This window comes from Canis aureus, chromosome 34, assembly GCF_053574225.1.
Source record: "Canis aureus isolate CA01 chromosome 34, VMU_Caureus_v.1.0, whole genome shotgun sequence".
Classification (NCBI taxonomy): domain Eukaryota; kingdom Metazoa; phylum Chordata; class Mammalia; order Carnivora; family Canidae; genus Canis; species Canis aureus.
Genome location: NC_135644.1, coordinates 5612431 through 5632459, shown reverse-complemented (window position 1 = coordinate 5632459; position 20029 = coordinate 5612431). Strand labels below are relative to the sequence as shown.

Below are 20029 nucleotides of genomic sequence, written 5' to 3'. Positions count from 1 at the left end.
TTTTTCCCTCAAAGTAGTTTCTATTATTTGAGGAAGAAATAGAAATAAATAACTAAGAAAATTAAATAGACAGATGGACAGTAAATTTGGGGAACAAATTGAAAAGATCTTATATCATTTGGGGGTGTGATAAGCCATAAACATACTTCAAGAGAATCCTTCCTCGTGAACTGTGGATTTAAATGAAATTCATGGTATTTGGAAAAACTTTACATTAATTTTTATTAATAATTTTAGAAGTTTTCTAATACAAAGATAATGAATTTTTGTGAATTGAATGTAATGTGTATACACTGAAGGTAAGATTGTTTACTTTTTTAAGAGAAGAATTTGAAAATTCAAAAGCCGTGATTTTAGTGCAATTGACTTGTAATGTCCAAGGGGTTGGTTTGGAGCAAGGTTCCAATTTTGTAATGAAAAGAAATTTTTTTCCAGTAAGTGTTGAGAAACTAAGGAAATTAGGTAAGTAAACACTTTTTTCCCTTGTTATTACATTTAAATATCATAGGATAGAAATAACAAAATTATAATTTTAAGCCAAAAATGTTATTAGTTTTTTTTTTCTTCTTCATATAAACGATATAAAATTGTTACTGCCTGGAGAATTTGAGTATACAATTGCTCCTTTGCATCAAATGTTCTTAATAAAACCAAAATTTAAGAAGAAAGAAATAAAATGGTATCACCTCATCTAAGGAGAGTTTGCTAAAGATATGTAAAAAGAAGAGATACTGTGATTTTACACAAGGGAGACAAGTAAAACAGACCAACTGTAGGGCAGCAAATCAAAGAAGAAAGTAGGTCAGCGAGCCCCATGGCAATACAATGAATTGCTGTTATTTAAAGGGATGGTCAGAGAGTTAAGCTGCCTGTGAACAAGAATGCCTACGAGAACAATGGTAAATGAACAGAAAAGCAGGGTCAGAGCAAAACAGTTGCAAGGCTCAGAGTGTGAACTGCATGTCCTTGGGTTGGGCAGAGGATGAAACAGCAGAACAATGTCATCATTCAGAAGCTTCCTGGCGGCCAGCAAGCTGCATAATGAGAAGCAAACTGAGCTGAGGCCCTCCACAGACAAAGTGGAGGAAAACAGCCTCAGGACGTGGAGAGAAGTGAGCAGAATGGGAGGCTGGATGTGAACTAGCAACTCCTCTGGATTAGCACTTTCCAATAAAAGAAAATTCTAAGTAACAAGAGAAGGACTGGAGAGACTACACCACTTAAACCCATTTGTTGTAAAAGCTATATATTCCCCCAGGGATTAATTACCTGTGTTTGGGGATCAGAGCGACCTTCTGTACTGGGGCAAGTACAGTTTATCTCGTTTCCATCTCTAAGTCTTACTACACATTGTCTTGAATTGTAATGACTAAGTGAGTCTAGCCTGGTAATCTAAAAAAGTACAGGAGACTGAGAAGAACGAAGTAACTTGAGATCAAGAACACTCTACTTTTTCTGTCACCAGTTTTTACAGTTGGTGTCTACACCAATTTGTCACATCTAATGACAGATGGAGCAGAAGTTCACTCATCTGAAAAAAAAAAACTGACTAGGTTGAAAATTATTTATACTTTGGGAAATACGAGATGAATAAGAAATAGGAAAGTGAGATTGAAGTCAGTCATTTCTTCAGCATCCCTGCTATTAAGGCATCATTGCAGGAGTGAAGACCTTTCAGAATGATTTAAACAGGAAAATAAAATATCTTTCAGGAAATATGAAAGCTTCCTCAAGAAATGTGGTTCAAAGTGTTATGTGAAAGTAGTCTTCATGGTTGAAAACTTTTTGTCAGCTGTGTTTCCTTGTCTAGGTTCAGGGATTAGGAGCATAGAGTTGGGTTTCTTTTTTTTTTTTTTTTTAATTTTTATTTATTTATGATAGTCACAGAGAGAGAGAGAGAGAGGCAGAGACACAGGCAGAGGGAGAAGCAGGCTCCATGCACCGGGAGCCCGACGTGGGATTCGATCCCGGGTCTCCAGGATCGCGCCCTGGGCCAAAGGCAGGCGCCAAACTGCTGCGCCATCCAGGGATCCCTAGAGTTGGGTTTCATCTCAATCACAGTTTTGTCAGGTATAACGTCCTGCTTTATTTCTGAAAATTTTCCTTGCTTTGAAGTCTATTCAGTCCAAAAGTGTAATCAAACCAACATGAGTTCACTCCTGGGTGAGTTACAGATACACCAGGTGGAGTTGTCCCACAAAGTCAACTTTATTTTTGCAGCAAATAAGGAGATCACAGGGAGTAACTTCCAAAGCCATGACTCCCTGAACAAGGTGAATGGGTTCCTTTTATTTAGGGTTAGGGAAATACTGAAAAAGAGGAGCCTGGTCACCATATGTAGAGGCGGCCATAAGGTTGTATATGTGCCTTAAGGAAACATGCCTGTACATACGTTGTATGTTGTATGTCATATAAATGAGGCTTGTGCTCCTCCTCGGGCAGAGATTTTTAGTATTATAATGAGGTAAGTGTAATTGTCGGTCATTCTCAAGGTTACTCCTTGATCCTCTGTGCAGGCCCAAGTGTGGTTATGCCCAAACTGGTCTGGGTGGTCTGGGCCACTGGAGATCTTGTCAGGGCAGTTGCTCGCACTCAAGGGGCAATTTCACTTTCCATTTGCCTGAATTTAGAGATAAGCTGGAAAAGAGTTTAAAGAAAATTATGGGACAAAGGTGGGTGAGTACAACAGGTGGGCAGTAAAGATCAGGTCTTGGAGTCTAGCTGGCGAAAGAGTAATATAGCTACTCCTGCTTTCTTTGATTAATGTCAACAAAATATGTTTTCTCCACCCATTTATACTTTTAATCTGTATATATATTTAAAGAAATTTATTTTTTTTAAAGATTTTATTTATTTATTTATTTGAGAGAGAACCCGCAAATGAGGTGGGGAGGGGCATAGGGGGACGGAGAAGCAAACTCCCCACTGAGCAGGGAGCCCAATGCAGGGCTTGATCCTAGGACCCTGAGATCATGACCTGAGCTGAAGGCAGATGCTTAACTGACTGAGCCACCCAGGTACCCTGGTTTAAAGACATTTTTTATAGACAATCTGTAGTTTGGGTCTTATGTTAATAAATACCATGCTTTCTATTTGTTGCCCTGTTCTTTGTCTCCGTTTTTGTCTTTCACTCTTTCTTTGCCTTTTGTAGTTTCAATGTAGCATCTTGTATCACTCCATTTTCTTTCTTTTCTTTGACTATTGGTAATACTTTAAAAAAAAATTTAATGATTGCCCTAGAATTTGCAGTATACGTTTACAAGTAATCCAAGTCTACTTTTTTAAAAAATATTTTATTTTTTTATTCATGAGAGACACAGAGAGGGAGAGGCAGAAATATAGGCAGAGGGAGAAGCAGGCTCCCCTCAAGGAGCCCGATACAGGACTTGATTCCCGACCCAGGATCACGACCTGAGCTGAAGGCAGATGCTCGATCGCTGAGCCCCCCAGGTGTCCCTCCAAGTCTACTTTCAGATAACACTATACCACTTCACAGTGTGAATACCTTATAATAATCAATACAATTGATTATTAATAATAATCAATACAATAATACAATACAATAATCTTATTCTCGTACCATATATCATCACTGTCATTCATTTCACTGATATATAAGCATGCTTAAACATATATACCTAACATATATACATAAGCATTCATAATTGAATACATTGTTGCTATTATTATTTTGGAACATCTGCTGTTAGATTAATTGAGAAGTTAACGGTTTTTATTTTACTTTCATTTATTCTTTCATCGATGATCTCCTTTCGTTGTGTAGATCCATGTTGCTGATCTATGTTACTTACCTTGAATCTAAAGAATTTCAAACTTTCTTGCAAGGCAGATCTACTGGCAACGAATTCACTCAATTATTTTTTGTCTGACAAAGTCTTCATTCCTCCTTCACTTTGGAAGGATAATTTTACAGGGCACAGGATTATAGATTGCTAGGTTTTTTTTCCTGTCAACATTTTAAATATTACTCTTCACTCCTCTCTTGCATAGTTTCAGAGGAGAAGTTGGATGTGATTCTTACCTCTGTTCCACTCCAGGCAAGGTGTTTTTTTTTTTTTCCCCCTCCCTCTGGCTTCTTTCAGTGTTCTCTTTCTGTCCCCCCCCCCTTTTTTTCCTGTAGTTTGAATATTATATACCTAAGTGTAGTGTTTTGGGCATTTAACTTGCTTGGAATTCTCAGCGCTTCCTGGATCTATGGTTTGGTATCTGAGGTTAATTAGAAAGAAGTTCTCAAATCATTATGACTTCAAATATTGCTTCTATGTCTTTCTTTTTTCTCACTCTGGTGTTCCCATTACCTGTATGTTACACCTTTTGTAGTTGTCCCACAGCTCTTGCATATTGTTTTGTATTTTTCTCTTGCTTTTCAGTTTTGGAATTTTCTACTGTCATCTCTTCAAGCTCAGAGGTTCTTTCCCCATCCGTGTGCAGTCTGCTAACAAGCCTGTCAAAGACATTCTTCATTTTTGTTACAGTGTTTTTGATTGCCAGGGTTTCTTTTTTATTCTTCCATAGAATTTCCATTTCTCTGCTTATATTATCCATCTGTTCTTACAGATTATCCATTTTTTTCCATTAAAGCCCTTAGGATATTAATTATGGTTTTTAAAAAAGATTTTATTTATTTATTTATTTATTTATTTATTTATTTATTTATTTATGAGAGACACAGAGAGAATGGCAGAGACATAGGCAGAGGGAGAAGCAGGCTCCCTGTGGGGAGCTCGCTGTAGGACTCCATCCCAGGACCCTGGAGTCACAGCCCGAGCCAATGGCAGGTACTCAACTACTGAGCCACCCAGGCGTCCCTTAATTATGGTTTAAGACACAATTCCTGGTGTGATAATTCTGACATTCCTGTTACATCTGACTCTGGTTCCGGTGGTTGTTCAATCTCTTCGAACTGTGTTTTTTTGCCTATAGTTGCCTTGTAATTTTTGTGGAAAGGTAAATATGATGTACTTGGTAAAAGCAACTGTGGTAAACAGATCATCTTTAGTAATGTGGTGGTAAGAGGTGGGGAGGAAGTGTCCTATGGTCTCTGAGAAGGTCTCGGCCTTTTAGCGAGCCTGTACCTGTGGACCGGAAACCTCACCAGTGCTTCTCAGTCCTCCTTCTCCCCACTTCGTTGGGATAGGATATTCGATATTTCTCTCCCGCCCCAGGTAGGGTTAGTCTTTAATATAATACCAGAAGGTTAGGCTCTGGTAAAAACCTCCTGAAGCCGACCTTGTTAAGAATAGAATGCTCTGATTTTTAAAATGGCCACTATCTCCTTTACTTTTTCAAAAGCATGAGGAGATTTTTCTCTGATTTTTATTGTGAGAACAGAGTAGAGCTCCTGGAGGTAAAATACACAAAACTGTGAGGGCCCCAAACAGCTGCCTTCCCACCCCTGGAGTTTTTAATCTGTCTTGTCCACACTGAGCCTTCAGCCATTCATCAGTTATAGTTCCGGTTTCCTACCCTGGCACTGATTTCCACATGGGTTTCTGCTCTAGCAAACTATGTTCCTCTGTATCCACCTTTCTCTATTTCTATATTTTGGAAGTGGTTTGCTCTGTGACCTTGCTTTTCTAGTAGATCTAAGTTGTTGATTCTTTTCAGCTTGTTTAGCTTTTTACTTTTCAGAATAGAGTGGTGACGTCTAAGCTCTTGCAGCTTGGACTACAGAGTGAGTCTCTGAAAATGCTTTGAAACTCAGATCATGTTGCTCCTCTACTCAAACAAAAACACCAAAAATATCTGTCAGTAGCTTCCCAGGATAACAGCCAAAATGCTTATAACGTCCCCTGAGGTCCCACATTGTCAGCTCCTTCTCCTCCCTGCCTGAGTTCATCTCTCTGAGCTCACCTCCTCCTACTGCCTCATTCCTGACACGTCAGGCTCGTTGCTGTCCTTTGACCAGGGCAGACATGCTTCAGATAAAGCCTTTACAATTATTGTTCCATTTGCCAGGGACGGTCTTCTAGGTAGCTCCACAACTCATTCCTACCTTCTTTAAGGCTGGTCAGGGTCATTTCTCCTTGTGAGGAAGCTCTGTTGTTGCCACAAGGTTTCTCAGTGAGATTAGAATCAGAGCTGGATGATTTGGTTGGGGGCATATATTGGCATCAGGCTATGGTGGCCTATAGAGACACTGCTTCAGCAGAAAACTGCCCTGCCTGGAAGACAGAACCTTCTAAAATGCCAGCACAGGACATCCTCCAATGGGCATGCTTAAAAAAACACAGACAGCATTAGCTTCTGTGGCCGTAAATGCAACTCCCCTTTCGTTACTTTATTTTTAGTGCTTTCAAGGCTAACCACTGACTCCTGCTGATTGATGCATTCTTTATTTTAGACATGCTATTGTGTTCAATCAATGGCAGTCAAGTCTTGCAAGCTAGGGAGCCCTTCTGTCCCTTTCTAAAGTGAAATTGCTCAACACATTTAGCTCCATTATATGTAGGCTTAAAAATTTAACTCTATTTCTGAGTTCATAGGGAATGCATTAGCTTAGAAGCAAAAAGGGGTATTAGAAGGGCACTTGACTGTAGAGGGCAAAAGAGGCACTCAGTCTATCAAAGTGATTCTCTTCCTAGGCTGAGCACAGGATTCTCGCAAAAGCCTGGCTCCTACCTCATACTTACTGACAAAGAGGTGGGCACTTTACATTTTAAAACTAAGCTGCTCTCCAAAGATAGTATTTGAATTCACACTTCTAACAAACAGTATGCAAGTGTACCTCCTCCCCTACCTTCTCCTTCATATTTACTGCTAAATCTTTTACCTAGGGTTTGCTCTTGGGCAAGAGCTCTGGTGAAATATATCATAGTAAAAATATACTTAAGTTATATAACACTTGCAAATGGTTATGAATATCACATAAACATGCTGCCCCTGTTTCTGTGTATGGCGAAGAGAGAAGCATATCATACATTTACCCTCTCCAGGAAAATGCTTCCCCAAGCGATAGGGTATTACATGAAATGACCACGTGTTGATTTGTAGTTTATGTTAACTGACCGGTCACCATAGTAGAGCAGAGATTGACTGTGCTGTGTGTACGTAATTTACTTCAGATAAAGTAGAAAGGGATAGATTTAGAGTGAGTTCAGGACATGATAATGTGTTTAGCTTTGAAATGAAATCAATATGTCTCTTGATCTCTGTGACTCTAAGTGTATTAACGTATAGCTATGCATTATAAATGAACGACAAGAAGATTAAACAAAATACATGTGAAAGCATTTTGGGAAATGGAAAGCACATTTTCAATCTGAGGGATGATGGGCCCCGCTGTACCATATTATAGGTTACATTACATCCCTCAAGTATATCTAGCACGGCTGAGTATTTTGATAAGATTTGAAGGGTCAACTCACAAGGAACTATTAGAAAATCATCTTTCTAGGGCCACTGAAATCACTCTTTGGTACTAGGAGGCCTTCAGAAAATGAATGGCTGTTAATTGTATTTTGCAAATAGTTTTTTTTATCATGAACTCAGACTTGCTGTTTCCCTTACTCTATCCAGTGTATTGCTCAGTAAATAGCCCTCCAAATTAATATCTCCCAAGTTGGAGCTCTTTTTTTCCCATATCAGCACTCTCCAAATGTATTATCTGTAGTACTAGTATGAAACATATATTCACAGAGTTAACTTCATTTACGTATACATCATCACCCCTTGACCTACATCCCCTTCTGACCTGTAGTTGTGTCTCTCCTGTGCTCAACACACGGGAGGGGCTTTATTACTTCCTGATATTTAACTCATATTGCTTGATGACTACTATGTCTCACCTCCCAGACTAGACCATGATGTGTTTTCTATGTCTTCCAGAGTCCTGTCTTAGGTTTGAGCACAGCAGAGAGAAAAAGTGCTTTTCTGATACGCTGAACATTATTTGGAACTTGGTTCTATTCTGGGAATGTTCCTGGGTGAGATTAAATTCTATATCTTTCCAATTCCAGATTCTGTTAAAAACAGTAACAGCTACAACAACAAAAGACTGACAAGTTACATCTAAAACTATCAGCCACGTAAAGTTCTTTCAAGGAACGTGATACTAAAAAAGGCCCTTATGATCTGGTCGCCTGATTTTCCTTCAGGTTTTAACTTGGGAAAAGGTCAATGACTGGGCAAGATTGAGTCCTGGTGACCCAGATGAAGAGCCCCCGGTAGGAATTAGGGGCCAAGATTTGTGTCCCGGCTTAGCCAAAGGCTGCTGTGTGAATTTAAGCAAATCACTTTGCTATCTGAAATTGCTCCTTCATCTTGAAGCTAAAGAGATTAGACCAGGATTCATATTCACAATTATTTGTGGGTCAGAGACCCCTCTGAGATTTGCTGAAAACTATGGGCCTTTTTCCCCAAAAAAGCACAAATACATCTATAAATAGAATGCCAAGAGGGTCAGAGGCTCTGTAAAATCCACCCACATATTCCCTAGCGGTCTTTAGAATGATTTTCAAGGTCTAAAGTATGTGGTTGAAAAAAAAAAAAAGAATCCATTTGCATTTGTTACTCCCAGTGTGAATTAGTTTTAAAATGTGTATTTGAGCCATTTATGTCATTCGAAGTCATAATTACTTTTTTGCAATTTCAAGTACTTACAGCAGAGCAAATTTTTCAGTAGAAAAAAAAGATCTCTTTTGTGGATTAATAGCATCTCAGGGTCAGCGAGGTGGTCAGTCCCTCCTGCTACACAGTGCAGGCCTCCTTCTATGACCCATCTCAGAGACAGACGTGTAGCTGAGACTTGAACCCATGTGGTGATGAGGGCTCACTCACATTTATTGCTGGGCAAAGAGTTTCAGAATTGTCTTGTCTTTTTTGAGTTAAACTCTGCCCTCCCCATGTAAATGTCTGCTACTGACCCTATTTCTGCCCTCAGGAGCCACATGAATTTTAATTCTTTTTCCAGTCTGTTAGGAATTCAATGGCAGCCTCTTTTGTCCTCTGTTAATTTTCTCTATGCCAGGCATTCCAGTTTCAAGTACAATTGTTCTAGAAAAGTGACTTCATAAGACTACTTTTAATCTCAATTACCTTCTTCAATGGAACTCTTGAAACAGCCCATAATTAGGCAGCATATTCCAGAAAAGGTCTGACAAACACATGGTTGGGCAGTAATTCCTTAAACTGCTGACTGCTGTGAGGAGTGCTGCCCACGCCACCAAGAGCCTGGTCCCTAAACAGGTGACTCTGCTGGGTCATGTTGGAATTGTGGTCAACTGAAACTCCTTTATCATCCATGGCGGCTGCCCTCATTCTCCATTGTTTTAGAAGCAAAGTCACCTTCCTAGCACCCCTGCTCACCTGCACCTTACCCACATCAGCCTCTTCCCAGCTCTTGCACAGCTTTTGGAATGCTAGTTTTGTCTCTCATCCCGCCATCTTTCCCTCCAAGTGCTGTGTTATCTACCAATGTAAATAAGCCTGCCTCCCCCCTCCCCCACCCCCCAAGTTAATTGATAAACATATTGACCCGTGGTTGCCAAATACAAGCTTCCCTCTGTGGATTCATTATTCATGATTCTTCACTCAGTCACTTCACAACTTCATCCAACTGCGTGATCTGCAGAATGGAGAAGAGTGGGAAGATTATGTCCTGTTGGGGCAACATTTATTTCTTTCCTTTTCTTTTATTCAGTCTAGTTTCCTTTCCTCAAACTCTGTTGCTTTTTTTTTTTTTTCATTCCTTCATGTGTTTCTACTGCACATCTTGGTCTTATATTTGTTTCCTTTTCCCGTGTTCCTTGGCCATGAGGGATGAAGCTCTGTTGTGTTTTTTGGGATCTCTGCCCTCTGCCTGTGTGCAGGGCTGGCTGTGTCGGCTGGTCCCAGGAGGCTCTCTGCTGTGTGCTGGTGGGAGTCAGTCCCCTGCAGGCAAAGTGTTTAAATACATGCCTAGTAGCATTCAGCAGGGGAGGAGGCTCTGAGGATTTTCTCAAACCCCCCGGACCCAGTTATTTTCTTCCAACTCCACAATTGTATTAATATTAAATGGAAGTCCAAAGAAAATATAGACACAAATTTATGTGTGTTTGGACATAGGAGGAGGGCATGGGGAGACAGAAATTATCAGATAATCCTCACAGACCTCACACTGTAATCTTACTACTATTTCGTCTGTAACCAAACAATATTACTGATAGGAAAAAAAGATTGAAAACGCCAAGTAACCGACTGTCCATTAGCCAATGGAAAGATGACATGAATGTAAATTGCTTTGAGAACCAAAGAATGTGTGGGTCTGCAGAGATGTTCATGTTACCAACTCCTGTCTCATCAAATCTTTCACCTAGAAATAGTTACTGTCATACTTGAAAAAAGCTAAGGAAGACATCTTCCAAGGTTTGCCCAAGTGAGTGATTTTACTTTTAAAAAGCTTTCCTCATTTAAATGTGTGACCATTATTGGGTTATAAAATAGATTAAATGTGGGTCAGGATAAGCATGTAGGCCTATACTCAAGTAAGGGAAGTAGTTAACGGTTTAGTAACTCGGGCTTTTTGGTTACCATATTTTCATAATGCTTGAGCCCCTCAAATAAACAAATCAATGTTGCCATTAAGTTACTAACTCAATTTAAATAACACTGTCTTAAACACAACTTTATTACTCTGTAGTTACCTTGTGGATGAAAGGGATGAGCTCTGGAGGTCATAGAACCTTCCCCAATTGAGAGAGGTACAGACAATTTCAGCTTAGGAGAGTGACAGGTGGCTGAATGATTATTGTGCTTTAATATGTCAGAGGGAATCCCAACATTGTCTAAGCAAGGTTTATAGGTACTGCAAACCTATAACGAGTCCTAGAGAATGACAGGAAAATATTCGTCAATATCCAAAAAGGCTAAAGCTGAACATGAGTTAGGGTCTCCTGCCGGTGGAACTTTATGCCTTATTCACTATTCATTCAGTCAGCCATCAGTACATACTGAGGAAATACGATGTGTCATAACTTATCTTAAAAATACACCATCCTTATGACCTTGAACAAATCCTTTACCATCTTCAAGTCTAAATTTTACCATCCAGGTATTTCTGTCATAGGTTTAGTGAGGTCTAGAACTAAGGTATATAAGACTCTAGCAGAGTCACTGATTGGATGTTTACTGAATAAATGAACTAACTCCCTTACCTTCTTAACATTTAGATCTTCCCTTCCCGTGCTGTTATTTATAATAATATAAAATAAATTCCATTTGTTAACAATAAATGTCTCTCTACAGTTTTGGGTCAACAGGAATTGTGAGTGATCTGTGCTTGTGGATGAAATCAAAGTATTTAAATATTATTACAACTGATCAAATATTTTTGCAAGATAATCCACCAAGCCCAAGGATGTCATTCTTTGCCAAACAGCACTCTGAGGCTTGCTGACTGCAGTACATGCAAATCTACACTTTTTTTTTGAGTTTCTTTGTTTCATAACAAACATGAGCAGTGACTTCCTTTCATTCATCAATTCTAACTGGAATACTTTTCAGTGACACTTAGAAAAATCTCATAAACCCATTTTCTAAAATACAAAATTTTTCATGTTCAGTAGCAATGCGTGGAGTGTCCACTGGGATGGTGTTTTAACAGAACAGACCCAAGTGAAACAGAAGGTAATTTTGTAGATTTTGAGTATGGTTGTGGTAGTTGCCTTCTGGTTTATACTCCCAAATGTGAAATTTTGAAAAAGAATAGGCCAAAGACACATACCAACTTACTTATTAATTGTATCAGTCATTTGCTCAATCAATATGAGTGAGTACATACCACCTGCCAGGTATTGTGCCCGGGACCCCGAACTGAAAGTGTATAATTTCGACATCAAGAAGTTTGCTCTAATGAGAAAGATATGTAAACAAATCAGTTCTATAAGGCAATTGATACAAGAGAAAGTGATCCAAGAGCAGTAGGGAAATATGAGAAAAATCTAGCCAAGTCCGCTTGGGGAACTAGAAGAGCCTTCACAGAGAAGCAAGCTGAGGCGGAGACATGAGTAGGAGATGATGGGGTGGGTGAGTAGGAAGCTACTTGGCAGTGAGAAGAGAAAGAGAAGAGCATGGAGGCTTGAAGGAGCCTGGAGCGATCAAGGAATGTGCAGGAGTAGGTTGGTGTCCTTCACTCTAACCCATAAATAACCATGGAAGGGGAAGCAGGAAGGCCTGGGACAATAGGGAGGGGCCAGATCTATAAGCCTGTGTGGCCGGCAGAGGGGTGTCAGGGTTTTGCCTCTCTGTGGGTTGTGGGGGAAGTTACTGAAGAATTTAGTATACAGAAGTTTCGTAATCAGATGAATATGTTCTTATTCCTGAAGGAGACTAACAATATCGTGATTCTTTTGTTGTTTACAAGTTACAGGCATGGCACACACACCCCTTTGTTCCTAGGGGTTTCTTCAGTGGTTCTCATTGTAATGGAATTCAGGGATGCCAAAAGAAATATTTGAACTAAATGATATATCAGAATTATAATAAGAGCCTGTGAGCAGATTTTTAGTTAACAGGTTTTTAATAGGCTGTGATGCAATTCTTAATGGAGAAGATTTAATTATAAAGGAAGCCCATCTCCAATGGAAATTTGGCTGGGTGTGTTTTTATTTCTCCTTGAATTAAAAGGTTTATATAGGGTTAGATGGTTGAAATTCTTGGAGAAAACACGTATACACCAGGGCAAACTTTCCACTGACTCTTTATTTCTTGCAGCAAAGCACTGAATCTGCTAGAAATAAATTTCACTTATATAGAGCATAATTTTTTATAATTTCAGGGGTTAAGCATCTGAAAGGCCAGAATGAATCAGCATTCCCTGAAGAAGAAGAAGGTGTAAACGAAAGAGAGGAGCAGTGGGAACATTAATTACGGGTCTGCAGCAAGAAGGCTTCTTGGGAATAACTGAACTATTAACTTTCTGAATATCCCATGGAAGGCCACTGCTTGACTTCCAGAAGCATTCTCCACCTCTGCTCTCCACACTCATACAGTAGTAATACACCTCCTGGGAAGCTCTCCTTGATTGAACTTTAGAACTAAGTACAGATTGTGCGAAATTACTTAAAATTAAAGAATAAACATTTATTTTATGGTGATTTTTCTTTTTAATGATATCTGCATAGACATTTGCAAACATGTGAGTGTTCTAACTTTAATAACTGCCGAGCTTAATCCCTGATGTCCTACTGATGTGGTCTGCCTTCTAAGGTCAAATGTAAATAGCTTCACTTTAAGAGTAAAAAATAAATATTAAATACATTTAGACATGAGTGTGTGTCTGGGTTTAACTTACAGAGGAATGTTTAATGAAACTTTTAAGTTAAGATTGGCATTTATCATGTTTCTGTATACAGAACGGTACATGGTATTTATTTCAAAATGATGAAGAAATGCCCAATTTCATGATTCAAAAGATTGTAATATAATGGTCTTTAGATATTGAACATCCGTTTCCCTCCAACATGCTAATGGTTAAAGGACTGCGAAATTCTCATTTTTCTGAGCTGTGAGAGAGATATTTGTCAGCATCTCCACTAGGTATTATGAAACAAAAATGCTAAATCTAAAATAAAATATGCCCAAATCTCCCCTTCCACTTTTTTGGCTATTACTTGAAATGCGAGCTATTTCCTATCGCATTTTAAGAAATCATTAGAATTTTATAAATGTATTATTATCAAATAAGAAATTCCATTAATCCATGCATATAGTTATTCATTAATTCAATAACTATTTTTAATGAGTCTACCTCCACCAAACGACTTTGGGGTTATAAAAATAAAGGAAAGATAATTTCTCATCCTTACAACTGGCAAAGAAGATAAAGCATCAGCATAAAGCAGGTTTTCCAGGACAGTAGACACATATTTATTGAAGAGGACTTTTGGTTTTTAAAGTTCTGGCTTTGGGCAGCCCGGGTGGCTCAGAGGTTTAGGGCCACCTTTGGGCCAGGGCTTGATCTTGGAGATCCGGGATTGAGTCCCACGTCAGGCTTCCTGCATGGAGCCTGCTTCTCCCTCTGCCTGTGTCTCTGTGTCTCTCATGAATAAATAAGTAAAATCTTTGAAAAAAAAAAAAAGTTCTGGCCTCCAGGACAATACTAATTATTTTTTAAAGATTTTTATTTACTTATTTATTTTAGAGAGAGCTCGTGCATGAGCAGGGCGAGGGGCAGAGGGGGAGGAAGAGAGAAAGAATCTCAAGCAGACTCTGTGCTGAGCGTGGAGCCTGATGCAGGGCTCCATCTCACAACCTGAGATCATGACCTGAGTGGAAAGCAAGAGTGGGTCAATTTAGCTGACTGAGCCACCGAGGCATTCCATTAATTGTTATGGCATTTAAGGTAAAGTATCTATGCCACAAATTTAGTAAGGATGATGGAATGCCCAGTTTGGTTCCCACACTCATGATATTGGTGAGGTTCAATGTGTCATGGATGAAAAAAATGAAAATATTTCTCAGAAGTCAGTAAAGAGGGAAATTAAGACTGGAAGGAAAAAAAATGTGAATCCACTGTGGAATGTTATATCAAGATTCAAAGAAGTAAAACTATCGTTTTTATCTTTAATGCAAGCTTTATAATATAGAAATTAAGAGAAATATGTGAATCAGACAATGCATTAGAGATAACAATCATTTTTCTTAGTATATTTTCCTCAAGAAAATAAATGCAAAACTCATGGATAAGTAGTATCACCAAGTATGAATGAGTACTCTGGTTCCAAGTGTCTTTCCTCCTTCATGTCCTCCTTTCCTTCCTTCCTTCCTTCCTTCCTTCCTTCCTTCCTTCCTTCCTTCCTTCCTTCCTTCCTTCCTTCCTTCCTTTTTGTTCCTTCCTCTCCTCCTCCCCACCCCCACCCCTAGCCTTTTATGGGTTTTTTTGTTGTTGTTTTTAAGCCAGTTTCAGTCAATACTTTCTGGAGTTTCTAGATCACCTGCTGTGACTATTTGATTTCCTAAATTTCTTTCTACTTAAAACATGATTAAGGCACAGATTTGTTTTACATGATTTTTTAATTTTTTGTGTTTGGAAAACATTCTGATAGCACTTCAGATTATTTGAGATACCCAAGGTGCTAAAAAATAAAAGTTTGCTCTTCTCTTTCCTTGAACACACTTTCAATTTCTTTTCTTTTCTTTTCTTTTCTTTTCTTTTCTTTTCTTTTCTTTTCTTTTCTTTCTTTTCTTTTCTTTTCTTCTTTTCTTTTCTTTCTTCTTTCTTTCTTTCTTTCTTCTTTCTTTTTTTTTTTTTTTTTTTTTTTAGGATTCAGACAAAAGAAGCCAAAGCTTTTGCTGACTTTGTAACATCATTTGGGTAAATAAATAGCATGGCTTCTGGATTCTTCTGTTCTCTATTAAAAACACAAAAATATAAAAATTAAAAGCATAAGTTTTCCTTAGGAAATGTTGGTTTATTCCATTCTGTTCTCTACTCTCAAAACAGAGATTACAATTAAAAGCATAAGTTTTCCTTGGGAAATATGTTGGCTTTCTCAGAAACCTGAAGGAAGCCAGCTGAGATAATGGCTTTTCAGTTTCCTTTTCACACAATTATAGTTTACAACAAATTTTTTTCAAGAAGACAACTTGGCTTCAGTTTGGCTGAATGGTTAAAGAAACTTTCTGAACAAAACAAAACAAAACAAAAACTTTATCTTTCCCAGACACATTTATAATATAATAGTTAGTAGCTTTGAGTCGCTTCAGCTTGGGTTCAAATTCAACCTCTTTCAAATTTTAGACTCAGTTACTCCATTTGTAAAATGGGTACCACCATACTTACCCCTATGGGTTATTGTAGAAATTAAATAAGATACATTAAAATGCTTAGTCTAGCTTAACGAGCATTTAATAACTGGTGCCTATTATTATGATCAGGGTGGGAAAGGACCTGATGCTATCTATCCAAGCCTTACCCAAAACACGATCCTCTTCAACATCACAGACCAGTGATTGATCCCCTCCCTTCTTTAATAACACCAGCTGAACCCCAAACCCAGCCACAGAGCTCTGTTCTCTGTGTGAAACTCTTTTTCCTGTCCTTCACCTCCTTGATCACAGCCATTCAACCCTGTGATGTCATCTCGTACGTGGCCCATCTCTATGTAAAACACCACCAGGTCTTCCCAACCTTTCTCATCATCCTGGCCACTTGCTATGGATCCTCTTTAATTGTGTATACTGAATCTAAGAAAGGTTGTGTCAGGTAGATATGTTGGATTTTTTCCCTAATCTCCCTAAACATGAGAAACTGAAGCATAGAGTGTGTCAGGGCAGAGCAGAATTCTAGGCCAGGGTTCTTTCTACTAGACAGTAATATTGTAAGCCTCTTCTCTTCCCAGAGTGGGCCAGGGTAAGGGTCTTTATAAAAAACAAAATTCTGAGACTTTTTCTGTTCTTAAAAGTGTTTTCACCATCCATTTTAAATTTTAATTCAGTTATGGCAATGCTTTCTACATCGTGGAAACTGATTATTTTGTGTCGGTAAGGGACAAATTACTTTTATTTTCATATTTATAAATTGTCATAATACATATTAGAAAAGACACTATTGGTGCTCCAAACCCGTGATTTTATAGCTATTATTGCTTACAATGAGAAGTAGGCAAAGGAGGGAACTCAAAGGAGCCTGGGAATTTGAGGAAAAACACTGGAGAAAGTAAACTAAAATGGTTTTGGATTTATCTTCATTTTTTGTTTCTTACTGTACAAATAGGACTTAGCATCTTTTCCCTTTTGTGTTATGTTTAGTAACAAGGACCCTAATGTGAAGGAATGAGCACAGTGAACCCTAGAAGTATATGTCACTAGGATGAGAATCTTAGAAGGAGAAGAATATTAGAATATGTTTGGCAAATGATTCATCATCATTATTCAGAACAAGGATTTGACAGCAAATAATAGAAAACCCTGCAAACAATAGCATACAGGCTTATTTATGTCATGAGATTAAACATCCAGGACTAAAATTGTGGCTCAAGACTCCAATGGGCATACAGACACTTTTCATTTTCCTTAATATTCTCAAAAGTTGTAACTTCATGCTCCCAAGAGAGCTGCTGCTCCAGGCATCCAGTCTGTTCTGAGCAAAAAGAATAGTGGGAAGAGAAAGGCAAAGAATGTAGCAGAGAAGCAAAGCTATCTCAGAGCCCCCCAACTACTGTCTTATGGACCAGAGCTGTGCCACAAGACCAGCCCTTGATGCAAAGGAGTTGGAGAAAGTAAATACTTTTTTAAGCTGCATTTATTTATTTTGAGAGAGAGTGTGTGTGCACGTGCACATGCATGCAGCGGGGAGGGGCAGAGGGAGAAGGAGAGAGAATCTCAAGCCGACTCCCTGCTGAGCATGGAGCCTGATGTGGAGCTCGGTCTCACCCCTTGCCCCTGCCCCTGAGATATGACCTGAGCAGAGAAATCAAGAGCCGAACATTTAACTGAGTGAGTCACCCAGGTGCCCCAAAAGTATTTTAAACCAGGAACCTTGTGACCTTCCAACTCAGTCAAGGTTCTCTTTGTAAGTTTTGAAGTGACCATCATATCAGCTGAGCAACGAGCAATATCTGCTTCCCAAATGAGCAAAATTCAGGGAATTTCTTCTTCCCTGGGGTATCCAAAGGGAGTATAGACTATTCAATACATGTCGAAGAGTTAAAAATATTAATGCTTACTAGGTATTTTTGCTATTTAAAGTGCATAAATTAGGTTAGTGTTTATGATAGGCGGTAGTTAGATAGGAAAATTCAGATGCCCTGAATTATTCTACAGTATTTTTCATGGGATAATTTGGTGTCCATTATAAAAGGATGTTCTAGAAACAAGAGACCAATATTCTAGTTTATTATTCAGTAAATACATATGAATGAATGCTGAGGACACAGGTATTACTAAGATAGTTAAGGTCCTCAAATCCATGGATATATATTCTAGTGTTTGAAGACTGCTCATACTCATGTGAATTAATACGTAAATTATTATTAATAATAAATAAATGAAATCATGCCACATAGTGATACATTCCTGGAAGGAAATAGAATGAGGTGATATGGTGGGGCGTCTGGGTGGCTGACTCCGTTAGACATCTGACTCTTGATTTCCGCTCAGGTCATGATCTTAGAGTTGTGAGATCGAGCCCTATGTTGGGCTCCCCACTCAGCGTGGAGTCTGCTTCAGATTCTCTCTCCCTCTGCCTCTGCTCTTCCCCACCCTTGTGCTTGTGTGCCCATGTGCACTGCTCTCTCTCTCTCTCTCAAAATAAATAAATAAAATCTTTAAGAAAAAAAATGAGATGATGTGGCACAGGATGGCATCTCCTCGTTGATCATAGCTGTGGGACATTGGGGAAACCCTTCAATCGAAACGGGCTCCAGTTTTCTGAGGAGTCAAATGTAGAGAGTGATACGAGGAGGTGGATCAGAGGATCCTAGGAGGCTCCTTCCCACTCTGAGATCTGTGTCTCCCCTCTGATTCTCTTTCAGGAACTGCAGACACGCAGCAAAGGAGAAAAGAAGAGACAGGAATAGACAGAAAAGAGCAGCATTAAGAGAGAATGGAATCAGAAGAGGAAGGGGTATCTCTGTATGGTTGTATGACAGTCAACAGGACAAAATTGTTGTCATTAAGAAATATACACCCATATGTACGTATGTATTTAGCAACGTTAGCATTGTAACCAATTATATTTTCTGTCTTTTAAAACTTCCCCTTAGAAGATGATCTAAAAAAAAATGGTGATCATTTTTTCATTTGTTGTTGTGGTAGTGTTTTCCTTAAGATTTAAAAGTCCTTGCAAGAAAAATTTCCTCCTACAAATCACTAATTGGATAATTTACTCTATCCTAGCACTCAGGCTTTGTTGCTATTAAGTCGCATACCAGATTTTTCCCTTTACAGAGATTTATGTGACATGGTATGAAATTCTCTGGAACTTTTCCACGGGGTTCTGGAATAGTTTGTTATTTTACTTTTCTCCACCAGGTGCAAAATGGGTTGATAACAACCAGAAGCTGACTTGTCAGTGCTGTTGTGCTCCAGTGGGAGCTTGGAAAAATACCAACACAAAACCACCACCACCACCGCCACCAGCGTCACCTCCACCTGCATCATTGTGTGTTATTTTCTCCCTCTTGGATCGCCTTCTGAAGCACTTTAGATATTTGATGCATAAATATTGACACGTTTTTCAGAAAATTTTCCTTTGTTTTATTTATTTTTCTGATTATTTATGCTATTCTATGTGCCAAGTTCTTCCTTTTGGTTTTATTTTTCTCTACTACTAAAAGGGAGATCTTGAATTTGGGTGACTTTTAAGTGATTCATTTTTAGTTTTTCTAAGTCTGGAATCTGAGCCTTCCTTTACAATAGAGAAGCTTTCAAATATATTTCCTTTTTTCTTTTCAAATTTCATCATATTTATTTACTCTTCTGTTTCTTTTTCAAATCCATTGGTCTTGATTCAATTTAGTTCCACAAATACCTATTAATAATTTACTACACACTGACCATTTTTCAGTTATAAAAATGTAAAGGGTATTATTATTGTTGCTGCCCTCCTGCCAGTTAATATCAGTTCAGTTCTTTATAATTAATAAAGTGGCCTCATCTATGTTTCTCAGTTAATAATCACATTAAATATATATGACAGTTAGGATTCAGTTTATAGATCAGAGAACTGGAGTCCAAGGAAAATAAATGGCCCTAAACGAATTAATAATCCAGCAAACCCTTTTACTAGCTGATGTTCTTTTTGAGAAATTGTGATACTTTTTTTTTTTTTTTGTGATACTTTTTAGGATGGAAAAGCCCGTCTTCCTTAGAAACCAGAGCTTTTTGCATTTTCTTAGAGTGTCTTGTAGACTGCATTCTACATTTCAGACCTAAAAGCACGGGGGTGGGGAGCGGTGCGGGGTGGGCGGGAATAATTTTGTTAGAGGTGCTGGAATGGAAAGAAGCACCTGAGTTCTACTTTAATTCTTTGATTGACCTCAAACTAAAATGACCTTTGCCCAATAAAAGAGGCAAATTTGAAACTCCT

At 38.6% G+C, this 20029-nt stretch overlaps 1 protein-coding gene across 4 annotated transcripts in view; it reads left to right on the top strand.

Moving 5' to 3' along the window:
• The window catches only part of PPP1R1C (protein phosphatase 1 regulatory inhibitor subunit 1C), a 115010-nt gene extending 95636 nt beyond the window's left edge, over positions 1 to 19374 (top strand). For 2 of the 4 annotated variants that reach the window (XM_077883329.1, XM_077883330.1), the window contains exon 5: positions 18474 to 19374. In XM_077883329.1, the coding sequence (XP_077739455.1) occupies positions 18474 to 18538 (65 nt within the window). In that variant the 3' untranslated portion in view covers positions 18539 to 19374. Of the gene's footprint in view, positions 1 to 12775; positions 13262 to 18473 lie in introns of those variants that run through there. The other 2 variants (XM_077883331.1, XM_077883328.1) reach the window with 1 other exon arrangement.
• Positions 19375 to 20029: the final 655 nt, after the last annotated feature.